The sequence below is a fragment of the Tachysurus vachellii genome, chromosome 1 (assembly GCF_030014155.1).
Source record: "Tachysurus vachellii isolate PV-2020 chromosome 1, HZAU_Pvac_v1, whole genome shotgun sequence".
Classification (NCBI taxonomy): Eukaryota; Metazoa; Chordata; class Actinopteri; order Siluriformes; family Bagridae; genus Tachysurus; species Tachysurus vachellii.
In genome coordinates, this window is record NC_083460.1 from 40,263,383 (window position 1) to 40,276,733 (window position 13,351).

The following is a 13,351-nucleotide window of genomic DNA, read 5'->3' on the forward strand; positions in this document are numbered from 1 at the left end:
TGTTTTTTTTTTCCTATGTGATTTATGAGGAACGTTATTAATCTTAGGAGTGAATAGCTTTAACGTGGAGCGATCCGTTAAAGCTGGTCAGATTAACGACATGTATGCGGCTTTTCTGCATTAAGCCATTACACCGACCTTCCATTAAAGTATTAGATGTTTGAGAGATCGCATTCATTTTGGTTATGGAGACATAATGTGTGTGTTGTGGTGGTGGTGGGGGCGAGGGGTAGTCTGTTTAAAAAGCAGAACAGTGATTAGAATTAAAGTACTTAGATTTTCAAAGTGCTGTAAATCGACATTGTGTCCAGAACACAATTTCTTCACTAACACACACCGCACTGATAGTGTGTGTGATTGTGTAACGATCTGTCGATGTCGGTGATGTCATGGAGCATCAGCGAGGTCATTTGTAATAACTATAAAAGCCCTTTAAGCAGGTCGTTCATCTGATACGGCTCTTATCTGTGTGAAGTAATCCATCAGAATCACCAGTGTGTGTGTGTGTGAGAGAGAAAGATGGTTTTATTGTAGATCCTGGAGATTATTTAACTTCTTAAACTACAACACGCTCCTGTATCTATACAGTACCTGTGATATTTACACACCTGGAAATCATATTAACCTCCAGAGATTCACATCTAGGACGTGATTGTCATTTGGGAACGAATGTTTAGTTTTGCTTCTTCATCTGAATCTTTTTTATTATGGAAATGATTGAGGTTCAGGATGAAAGAAGATTGCAGCAATCGTTATTAATACTTTAAAAAAGTATTTTTTTAATACTTAAATTGAGTTGCTGTTTCAATTTTCAAATAAATTACTAAGTTTAATTTTATTTATTCATTTAAGTATTTATTTATAAATAAATATATAAATATATATTTTATATAAATAAAATAAATATAAAATAAATAAAATAAATATTTATTTATAAAAAACGGGTGATTTTTATTTATAAATAAATAAATATATAAAATAAATATTTTATATATTTTATATATAAATAAAATATATATAAAATAAATATTTATTTATAAATAAATGAACTACAAACAAACAAAAAAACAAACGTTGGAAGAAATGTAGACTCGTTTGACTTGAAGATGTAAGAAAGTTTACAGCTTTAGCTCTGGGTGTTGATGTGAAATAAACGTCTCCTTACCAAAACAAAACAAGCACCACATCAACAAACGACTATTATATGTATTTTTATTTCCGGTTGTGAACATGGTTATAAACGGTTGTGGGGTTTCGGGTGTTATGTGATGTGACCGTCAGAAAATCGCACATCACCGGGCGCATCCGCACCGTCTCTGACGTCACCCAAGGGGAGGTTTCCTCTCGCGCAGCAGCGGCGGCGGCAGGATGAGAGAGAGAGGAGAAGAGCTCGCGCTGCCGCTGCTGCGTTTGCCGTCGCCACCGCCCAGTAAGAGGCACCTGTAACCGGGAGCGCGTGCACGTTACCGTTAAAAGAAAAACTATATATATAAATATATATATATATATATATATATTTTTTTTTTTTCTACAAAGTTGGTCCGGATTTTCGCTTTTGGATGATTTAAGGACCTTCCTTTCCTTTGCGCTTTCACGCCAACGCGGGCGCACCGCGCAACGCACGGGGATTTCGGATACAGCTCAGTCTCCGCCTCGCCATGGGATGCTCGTTAAGCGTGGAGGAGCGCGAGGCTCTAGAAAAGAGCAAAGCCATCGAGAAGAACCTGAAGGAGGACGGAATCTATGAGGCGAAAGTAGTGAAGCTGCTGCTGCTTGGTGAGGAGAAGGAAAGAAAACAACCTCAGACACGTCGGTGTGGTGTGTTTGTGCGTGTGTCGGAGTCTGTAATTTATTATTGTCTGTAAATGCATTGTGTGTGTGTGTGTGTATGTGTGTGTGTGCAGGTGGAGGAGAGTCTGGGAAGAGCACTATTGTCAAACAGATGAAGTAAGTCTGTTTGTCTAACATGTTTCCTCCACATGCGACTTTTAAATAGTCCAATAGATCAGAGCCTGGTTCTGTGTTCTGCTCTATATGCACTATATACATATATAGTATAGATGGTGCTGCAAAATTACAAAATCTATCATGTTTGTAAGAAAGTTGACTGTTTTGTACATTTAAAGCTTTACTCTAGAAGGTGATGATGTATTTCAAATCATTTTAAAGAAACTCTGAATCGTATCGAAGGTAGAAAAGATAAAGGTTCTGCTCCGGGATTGTCTTTGTGACTCCGGTGTATTGTGGTGTGGTGTGGTGTGGTGTGGTGTGGTGTGAACCTTCTGCCTTTCTACCTTCGGTGTGTGCGGCTTTAACTAGCTTTTATAAGAAAGTTAAAGTATTTCTAAGTATGTACATGACGTCGTTTTATCACAATTCAGCAGTCACTCGGGTTCGGGTTTGTAGCCGTATTTCTATGAGCGTGCACTCTTTAGAAACATTAAAGGTTCTTCTGTTGTTCCTCTGTGGAGATCCTTATGTGTGCTATAAATACTGTACAATAGTGTTTTCTTATCAGAAGAAAGAAACTTATCAGAAGAAACACTTATCCTTTAAGGAACCCCTTGAAGTGTGTTCACTGTGTAGAATTAAGGCTCCTACACCGCTAAAGTGCTAGAATCAAAATGAAGATTCACATTTCCAGGTGAAACGTGTTAAAGGTAAGAGATGTTCCATCGAGTGAACCTCCCCAGTTCAGTACCCTTTTTTCTGAGCGTACGCAGCTCTATCACTAGCATACGATGTTGTAAAACAGCTTGTGCTCTAATATTTAGAGCCCTATAAAGGGATTTAAAGGTTTTGCCTACAACCCTACCACAGTTGGTCCCTATCAGAAAAGATAAGAACCATTTTTTGTAAGCTAAGAACTCTTAATTATTTTAGGAACACTTAAGGAACCTTGATGAGGTTCTTAACTTTCATGAACTAATTATCTTATTGAGTGTATTGTATATTATTTAAAACATCTGGTTTATATGTGGTTCTGTGGTTTTGTGTTGAACAATGGAAATCTTTTTAATTGTAGTTTATATAATTTATAAATAATTTATGTATACAAACCTTTTCCAGTATTACATTAATTTATTTCAATTTTTTTTCGTCATGATCTGTGAACCGATCCTGACCGTTTAATTTTTATACTGGACAAATCAATGAACACTTTTAATTTCAAGTTCAAATAGAATCAGGAAGTTCTACAAAATGAAAGCAAGGTCCAGAACTGAAACAGGCCGTAGTATCTGTTTAGAGCGGAAATGTGCACGTAACTGAAAATTTCCCACCTTGTGGAGAGCGAGAGAAAGAGAGAGACAGAGAGAGAGAGAAAGAGACAGAGAGAGATAGACAGAAAGAGACAGAGAGAGACAGAGAAAGAGACAGAGAAAGAGACAGAGAAAGAGAGAGAGTGATAGACAGAGAGAGAAATACGGAGAAAGAGAGAGAGGTAGACAGAGAAAGAGACAGAGAGAGACAGAGAGAAAGAGAGATTCCTGTTCAAGCTCACGCTGTAAATAAGATCATTACTGTGTTATAACTGTCCTGCTGTTACACCTGTACATGAGCTGCATGGTTCTCCTGCCCTCTGAGACAGCCTGTGTGTGTGTGTGTGTGTGTGTCTGTGTGTGTGGCTGACTTTAAATTTGTGTTAATCTTAATGGCTAGATTTTGCAACCTGATCCCTGGAAATTTACATGCACTTTACAGTCAAAGCTGAAAGGATTTTGTGTCATTGTGTGTTTTTCGTGAAACCTTGCTGAAAAATTTATCTTCAGATATTTACATTCACAACATTAAAGGCACAAAATAGAAACTTTAAACAGAACAGATTTAAAAGAGTTTATAAAATTAACACGAAATAACTGACTAGTTTGCACATCATTATCGCATCTTTATTACGTTCGTCACCGTCATGTCTGTTTATCCACAGTCACGCACGCAGAGGATTCAGTACTGAAATTGCACAAATCCTTATTCAGACCTGTGACGTTACTACAGACTGTCGAGAAGTTACGTGAGCGTTTCACACGCAGGGGTGGACTTTGTTTAAAAGAGAGGCTTGTCTAAGTTATGTTTAATAGTAAATGTCAGTGTTTTTTATTATCACAACGTGTCACACTGATATTTACTATTTGAATATAACTACGGTACATGTGTCGCACACACATACACACTATGGCTTCTGTTTAGAATGTTGTGGCCAATAAATTGTGTGTACTATTAACCGTATTTTCACATTATTAAATAAATATGCTCACACTTTGTGTACTATTAGTTTATCATACAAAATAACAGAATGTGTTGGATCAAGTGTTATTCTGTGGGCTGTGTTTATACTGGACTTCTGTTACATTCATGCCAAATCTCACAGTCATTCTCACTCATCTATTCTTCATATGATTGTCTCACGCTTTAATGTTGTATTGTTGTATAGCAAAAACAGCCCACGTTTAAAAACGTTTGCACTGGAAAACCCCGTCTGAGATTCTTCTGCTGTGGAAAAATGTCATAACATCAAATGAGTGAACTACACACATGATGTGGAGATCAGAAAATCACCTAAAGCGGCTGTGTGACCCGATTCCGAATACGAGAAACTTTCCTCACATAAATATGGACTTGCATCACTGATGCTGAATACAGCACGGTGACGTGTGTGTGTGTGAGAGAGAATATTACAATTGTATAACACAGTTTCCGTGTGTATCAGGATTATCCACGAAGATGGTTTCAGTGGCGACGACTTAAAGCAGTTTAAACCCATCGTCTACAGCAACACCATTCAGAGTCTCTTCTCCATTTTAAAAGCTATGGAGAACCTCAGCATTGAGTATGAAGACAAGGACAGGACAGTGAGTACACACACACGTACACACACACTCCACCCTCCTCTCCCTGTCTCTGTGAAGCAGAATGTAAAAATCAATCAAACACATCCTCTCCTAGTGCACAATTAAACACTGTTATAATACTTAGTGTTCCATATCAACAAACTTGTTCTGAAGAGTCTAAGTAAATGTCATTCCCGCGGCTTTTAAAGGTGGGGTGCAGGATGTTTGAAAATGCTTCAGATAACTGAGTCGGGCCGACAAACAAAACAAACATTTAGCCAATGAGCAGAAAGGGGCGTGTCTTGTCAATATGCGGCGGAGAGAGTGTTCAGTGCGCATGTCTGACATTAGCAGAAAGCGATTTAAACATTGACATGGCGGATACCTGCCGTTACCTTTGCCTCGGGTTTTAGGTGTTGAGGGTCGTCTTCCTCGTGAAACGGAGCTAAACCTTTCACGGTATAACACACAGTACTACAAAAACACATTTGTATTACCATAGTATTACTCATTGAGTTTATTTATTGATAAAAATATCCCCTCGGCCATCTGCCCCAGCAGGTTCCGCCATAATAGTTGCCTGGGTTACGTATGTATGTGTGGGCGGAGCTATCAAAACAGGGGTGACACCCATTTGGGTTAGGGGCGTGTTTGTTTTCGTGATTTCAAATGTCAACATTTGCTTTCAAACATCGTGCACCCTGTCTTTAATATCTACATCATTAATAAACTTTCCAGCTGGTCTACAGCGACATCTAGTGAGTGGGAAAGGTCCCTAATGAGAGGTGATGCATGTCACAAAAAACTTCATTCATCTTACAAGTGTTTAATGGTGAACTCATCTTTTCAGTTTTTCACTTTTTAATTGAACAGCTATGATGTTTTGAATATTTCTCTAAATAAAAGCTGTTTATCTGTATCCAACTCCTCATTCATTTCAGGGAGTACTATGAATTATAACAGTATTTTTATTAGGAAGTCTGTAATTAAATCCATGTCCCTGTGGCATGTGTTTGTCTTCAGTCTGATGGAAAGTTGGTCTGTGACATAATCACCCGTATGGAGGACACGGAGCCGTACACGCCTGAGGTTCTGTTGGCTATGAAGCGTTTGTGGAAAGATGGAGGAGTTCAGGCCTGCTTCAACCGATCACGAGAATATCAGCTCAATGACTCGGCTCAATAGTAAGACACACACACACACTCCCATTAATTACATTAACACATTTAACCTTATTATTATTGTCTGTCTCAACTTAAAGGTGCAGTGGGTGAGGTTCAGTGGGCTCAACATTTGTATAATTCCCACCCATATTAATGAAACTCCACCCCTATGATCTACAGTGTCCTGTAGAGTATTAGTGTATATTATAGACCACATTATAGACTATTATAGACTAATATTATATTTGTACAAACTAAGGAATGAACAAAATTCAACTATTACACCTTTTAAATCCTTTTACATAACATCAGTGTTTTACTCTGTTTTAAACAGACTCCGCCCACTCGTGTAACGCTCACATAACTTCCAAATAGTGCACAGTCCTGATCGAACAAATCCTCACTGTGTGTGTGTATGTAGTTACCTGGACAGTTTGGACCGAATCGGAGCAACTGATTATATGCCCACTGAGCAGGACATTTTGAGGTCGCGGGTTAAAACCACCGGTATTGTGGAGACTCACTTCAGCTTCAAGAACCTGCACTTCAGGTGAGCTGTTTTTTTTTTTATTTAGAACTCATACTCTTTAATATATTCAACAGATGGAGCATTTCTGCACTCTGTTATTGGCCTGAAGGGGGTGCTGTAGCTCAGAGGTTACCAGGAGCTCCTCAATTATTATGCAATAGAAATTTGCGTTCTTTCAGATTTCTTACGATTTTTTATATAGATGCAATTTGAAGCATTTCCTGCTAAGTTGAAAAAATACATCTGAGTAAACAAATGTCACAAGATTCAATAAAAAAAAATACAAATAAAACAATTATTAGATACTCAGCTACTTTTTCTAACCTAGCAATTTCATACATTTATAAATCGTACACTGATCGAGTATTTTAAAATCTTTGAACTGGTTCTTTTAGCTAAACATATATAGAAATGAATCATTTTGGTTATGAAATGATTCACTTTTTATAATTCTTTTCTCATTCTTAGAATTTCTTTAGATCCTTTATTATATTCTTTAGATTTAAAGCTTTATATTTCTTCTAAGATATAAGATATCTTTAAGATGTAAAAAGCAATGAACAGCAATGTTATTTTCTTAATTATAAGCTAGAGTAACATTTCATCTCAGCTCAAAATCTTTATCCAATTTAGAGAGAAAAAAAAACAAATCATTTGGGAACTGAAAGAATTGACTTTTATTAGCAAACAGAATCAAATTAATTGACTCACTGAAAAAAAGTGCAATTTGCACTTTATCAGTTTTTACATACAAAAAAGTAAGTGTGTGTGTGTGTGTGTGTGTGTGTGTGTGTGTGTTTTCGTTCTGTCTCCTTCAGGCTGTTCGATGTAGGAGGTCAGAGATCGGAGAGAAAAAAATGGATTCACTGCTTTGAAGGTGTGACGGCTATAATCTTCTGTGTGGCGATGAGCGGCTATGACCAAATGTTACATGAAGATGAGACAACAGTAAAGAACTAAACACACACACATACAACACACACATGTACTTACGCACACACACATACACCACACACACACACACACACGCACTTAAGCCGCCTTCACACTGCACACGACAAACGTCCGCCGATAAACCGGAAGTCATTCATTTCCTATGGAGAGTCGCAAAGGCGCTGCGTGAGGTGCCGACCATCAACATTTTTAATGTTGCGTCCATGTTTCCTCAAAAATTATTCACGGTCTTTCTGGATTTATTGTTGCATTGATTGTTTGTATTTACTCCTTCATTAATTAATTCCTTCATTCACCACGATAAATGGAGGGAGAATACAGGCTCTTGTTTTTACTCTCCTTTACTGGAGACGCCAAAGAAAACATTGCAAATCAGTGTGTATAAAACACCACCTGACTCGGAGAAAAAGTCTCGGTGAGTGTCACCGTTTAGTGCAAGAGTTGCGCCTTAATGGAGAACATTTTTGTCACGGATCATCTAGTAATGGGTTTTCTCTCCCATGTTGACGTCTACACGATCATATTGCATATTCCGTGCGACTGTCACTAGGGGGCGAAATCCGACAGTCGTGTCCGTTTGTCGTGTGCAGTGTGACACACACACACACATGTACTTACACACACGCACTTACACACACACACAGAATTTATTTATTAAAGAACACCACATTATACCTTTTATCCATTTATAATTATGTTTAATGTCGTCTCTTATGTTCTAGCAGCTATAATCAGTCATTCCCTAAACCTATCTGTACCTCTGAGTGTTATAAAGCTCTGACACAGGAGACTCCTTCCATTAACGTTAAATCTCGACCCTTTTCATCTGTTTATTATCAGCGGAGCGTCCGTCATGTGACGCGTCCCTGTGAACGAGTCGTTACTATAGAAACGGTAACGTATTAGAGCGAGTGCATTAATTTATATAATCCCATGCCTTCTCCTTCCTGCAGAATCGTATGCACGAGTCGCTCATGCTGTTTGACTCCATCTGTAATAATAAGTTTTTTGTCGACACGTCCATCATCCTCTTCCTCAACAAGAAGGATCTTTTTTCAGAGAAGATTAAGAAATCTCCGCTGACCATGTGCTTCCCAGAGTATACAGGTGTGTGTGTGTGTGTGTGTGTGTGTGTGTGTGTGTGTGTGTGAGTGTGTAAGGCATATTAAGATTTCATGTATATGTTTCGTGTTCCTTTATTCAGCTCTATGATTTCTCTCGCAGGTCCGAACACGTACGAAGACGCGTCTGCGTACATTCAGGTTCAATTTGAGAGTAAAAATCGTTCACCTAATAAAGAGATTTACTGCCACCAGACGTGTGCGACTGACACGGGAAACATTCAGGTGGTGTTCGATGCCGTCACCGACATCATCATCGCCAACAACCTGCGTGGCTGTGGCCTGTACTGAGCTGCAGCGAGCTCGACGTCACCTAAATCATCGTTTCTCGTCATGGTAACGAGCAACCGAACTGAAACTCCGCCCCACACGACCGACATTCTCATCCTGCTTTTGTAGTTTGTCTGGTTTTCTTTATAATCCTGAGTTAAAGCAGTGTGTGTGTGTGTGTGTGTGTTTGTTTGTTTAGGATAATTAGCATACAGTTAACTTTGGAAAGATCCTATGTTCCAAAAACAAATCCAAATTCTCAGGATGGTAAAGAGACCAGTGTCTGCTGTATCCTTTTTGTTTATTAATTAGTGAATTTCTCGAAAACGTTCAATTCTAATGAGATATTCATCATTTGTTTTATTTTTAATGTTATTTCCAAAACAACGCGTCTCTCAGGCCAAAGCCGTTTGGGTGAAGCTGCAGACTCTCCTGTGATGTCCACAGAATCGTAGCTCAGATAAATCTGCTGGATCTGATACTTTACCTCAAGGTTCTCTTTAACTGACATCATTTAACACACTCATTAACATAAACACAAACTCAACCTGAACTTCAGCGTTAATGCACCGTCAGGGACAGGCTAATTAACACTCGTTAAACGTTCGGTGATTTTTAAACATAATAAGCCAATTAACCACAAACAGCTGCGTTCGCTAACATTTACGTCATCGTCGTTATCCTCGATCTAATATTTACACCTGCAGATCAGTGTTCAGGAAGTTCTCTACATTTATATTATTCACAGTAACATTATTTAATGCGGTCGTTCATTTCATTAACATTTCAACAATCCGGAAAAAGTCTCCTTCCATTAATGTAATATCGATAAACGTCTCTTAAAGACGTCGATGTAAAATTTACAAACGCCGATCACGTGGAAAAACGACCGCATACAGGGAATTAATCAACACCTTCTGACCAATCACAGTCCAGGGATTCGGCAGCGCCGCGCCGTGGGAGAATTGACGTTCGTCGATGTTTATGTGGAACCTAATTCTTGTTAAGAGAAGCTTCATGTAAAATGTTACATTTGCTTTGTAAATTATTCTATTTATTGAGTTGTGTATAGAACATGAACATGAATATTGTGTGTACAGATTTTTTTTTTAATCTCCTGCAGGGTACGTGTTAGGTTTATAAACAGAGCCGAGCGGTTCAGCACTCTGACGGTTATATATCACCATTTAGAGGAAGACAAATGTAGAAGATAGAAAAGAAAAGCACAATCTGAATTATACTAATATTAATAAATAAACAAACTACTGAACTCTTCATCTGTGTGTGTGTGTGTGTGTGTGAGAGAGAGAGAGAGAGAGAGAGAAAGAAAGAGAGCGATTAAACCTTTCTCATGTTTCCTGTCCTTTTTTATTTTTTATTTTTTATTTTTTATTTTTTTATTAAAGCTCTCTCTGTCTTTTCCGTGTCTTTGTCACCTGATGAAATGTTTACAATAAAATCAGTTTGGATCCATTCTATAGTTTCTCTTTTCATTTAGTCTCCATTTTAATGCGATTTAATCTCCGAGAGATTTAATCCTCGCCATCGTAGATCTTATTATATTAATGTTCAGAGCTTTAATCTGATGTTTTCACGTCTCTTATATCGAAATAATCACCAGAACGACGAGGTCGTGGTTTCCTGTCCGATCGACCCCAACAAACATCCAGGTAAGAACATTAACTCGTCTAAAATATACATATATTAATGGTATTAATTATTCAGAAGCAGATCATTAGTTCTTTTCAGTTTGTTATTAGCGACTGTTAGCTTGCTTCGGAAAAAAATATCTTAGCTAACATAACGTTAGCATAAAATGTCCAATCTGTTTTTTATTTTCTCTCTCTCTTTTTTTTTTAAATAGATAAATAATCCCTGCTGTAAAGCTACATGATGTAACTACCCAAACTTATCAATTTTACCGATCATTAAAAATAAATCTGACACAGCTCATTTGCATATACTGACGCCCACAAAACTCCATAAAAGGTAACGTGCACAAACAGCAGGGATCACAAAATGAGGGCTCAGAGTAGACTAAAAAAAAAAAGGAGTGGAAGTTATCTTCTTATGTTACATACATAAAAATATTTATTCTTTAATAATAAATAAATGTAATAATAATAAGCCAGCGCTAAATCTTCCGTCTGTGCAGACAGACAGACAGACAGACAGATTGAGAGACAGACAGACAGACTGTCCTCTGTTTATTATTTTTAATCATAACCAAGTCATTAGGTATAATTATTTGTCTTAATTTATGGGTGTGTGTCAGCTCACTTTCTTTATTTTTTTCCCCTATTATTGTTTAATTGATGGTAATAAAATAAAGCGACATTGTTCACTATGTCCTGGATGGAGCTCTTAGTTTCTCATCTAGTGAATTATCATGAGGATGTGTTTCTGACCGAGACTCAAAGCTCTTCTATATGTAACTCAGGATGAGAGCATCTGCGAAATGCTGTCAATGTAATAAAATTAACACTTTAAACTCCATTTGAGGAAAACGTCCTCATGTCTTGAATCATGCTGCAATATTGCAGAAAGGTTTTATTTCATCATCATGCAGCGAGCAAGAGGTCCCACAGGAATGAGCAGGTTTAACTAGCTAGAGAGTTGGTTGCTATGGTATTCCAGCTGGTTGTCATGAAGTTGCTAGGTGGTTTCCATGGCATTCCCGGGGGTATTTGAGGAAGCGTGATGGTGGTGTCAATACATACACACTGGTGATTGACTGTTTTCAGCTTAAAGACCTGTGTTTCTGAACAGGAGTCTCCAGGACAGTGTGCTAGTTTATTGTTCTGTAAAAATCAATTATTCTTTTATCCACAAGTCCAACAATATTTAAACCTTTAGACTGAAAGGTTGTTGAGCCGATCCTGTCGCTGGTCCCCGGCCTGTAGTGGTAACGTGAAGCGGGAACTTAAGCCGGTTCTCTTAATGTTTGAGAATGTGTGAGTCAGCAGAAGACAGAGCAGTTATATCAGGACCGAGCAGAGTCAGGAGGTGGCTAATTTCAGCCTTCTGAAAAATATCGTCCACTTTCAGGCTGTGTTGAAGTTACACTTCCTTCCGTATTGCTTCAGGTCGCAGTCCTGTATGATGTTAGAGTTAGAGTTGAGAAGAACCTTGCAGTCGTTCTGTTTCTTTATACCGAAGGTAATCTGATGTGTATATGATAAAATGTGATACAGGAAGAGCTGCAGGGGAGAAAACCTTCATTACTGCGCTGATTTTACAGAACTTACATTTCAACAATTAAAATACAAAATAAGATGGACAATGAATTTTTGTAAATATTGTTTAAAAAAATAATATCAGCACACAAACATATTCAGTTATAAAACAATCTCAATTTTCAGAAACTTGCAGTGTTACTCCATACCATTACAAAAAAAAAAAAATGGTGACGAAACAAATAATTAAATCCCAAAATTTTATCTTTCTGTTTAATTGTTCCTTATTTCATGTGTGTGTTTAACTACAAATAACCAGAAAACTTTATTATTTCTATCCTATTTATAGCTTTTTAAAAAAAAGAACTTTATCTACAGGAGTTTTTTCAGGATCAATAAAACAGCAGGTGCAAGGAGGCCTTTATCTTGCTTTTTGTTCAGTCAGTTATAATAAACACAACACACACATCTTCCTGTCATCTTTATACATAATAAGTAGATTAGCCCCACACGCACACACGCACACACACACACACACACAGATATGTGTTAGTTTATTATATCATCAATGTTAATCAGTGAAAAGAGATTTTAGTGAAAGCTGAACTTCTATTTAAACCCAAAGTGACAGAAAAGCTTTTCTAGGATTAGCAGGGCTCTGTGATAGAGTTGAAAGATGTGTGTGTGTGTGTGTGTGTGTGTGTGAGTGAGTGAGTGAGAGTGAGTCTGTGTGTCTGTGTGTCTGTGTTTGCACTTGGACTCTACAATAACTCGGAGGCTCTGGATCTTGATGTACAATTTTGAAATCTTGAAAAATTTGAAAACACAAAAATATGAGTGAGTGTCAAAGCCAGGAAACACAGACGCAGAAAATAAACTAGAGGAAAAAATGAGCCTTAACAAGACAGGAGGATATAAATAATACAAGCTAGGACACAGTTTTAACACAGTACAGGTGAACACATTAGGATAATCAACCAATTACAGGACCAGGGGGAGGAGACAGAAACGAAAGACAATTTGGTACTTAATCATTACCTGTTGTTATTGTTATTTGCTGATTTATTTTTTGGTCGGTGGTGGTGGTGTTGGTGTTGTTGGTGTTGGTAGTGGTGTTTTGGTGTTGTTGGTGTTGGTCGTGGTGTTGGTCTGGTATGTGTTGGTCTTGGTATTGTGTTGATGTTGGTAGTGGAGTTTTGTTGGTTTTGGTGTTGGTGTTGGTAGTGGTGTTGTGTTGGTTTTGGTGTTGATGTTGGTAGTGGTGTTGTGTTGATGTTGGTGTTGGTAGTGGTGTTGTGTTGGTTTTGGTGTT

At 37.8% G+C, this 13,351-nt stretch overlaps 2 protein-coding genes across 2 annotated transcripts in view; one reads left to right on the plus strand and one right to left on the minus strand.

Annotated features, from left to right (window-relative positions):
• The window catches only part of tmppe (transmembrane protein with metallophosphoesterase domain), a 298,028-nt gene that overhangs the window by 187,103 nt on the left and 97,574 nt on the right, over positions 1 to 13,351 (minus strand). The gene's annotated exons all lie outside the window — the stretch shown is intronic.
• gnao1b (guanine nucleotide binding protein (G protein), alpha activating activity polypeptide O, b) lies at positions 1,485 to 10,220 on the plus strand. The gene is made up of 8 exons (XM_060865246.1): positions 1,485 to 1,776; positions 1,905 to 1,947; positions 4,706 to 4,847; positions 5,850 to 6,010; positions 6,411 to 6,539; positions 7,337 to 7,466; positions 8,426 to 8,579; positions 8,697 to 10,220. Exons 1-8 carry the CDS (start codon positions 1,659 to 1,661, stop codon positions 8,882 to 8,884), a joined length of 1,065 nt encoding a protein of 354 aa, XP_060721229.1. The 5' UTR covers positions 1,485 to 1,658; the 3' UTR covers positions 8,885 to 10,220.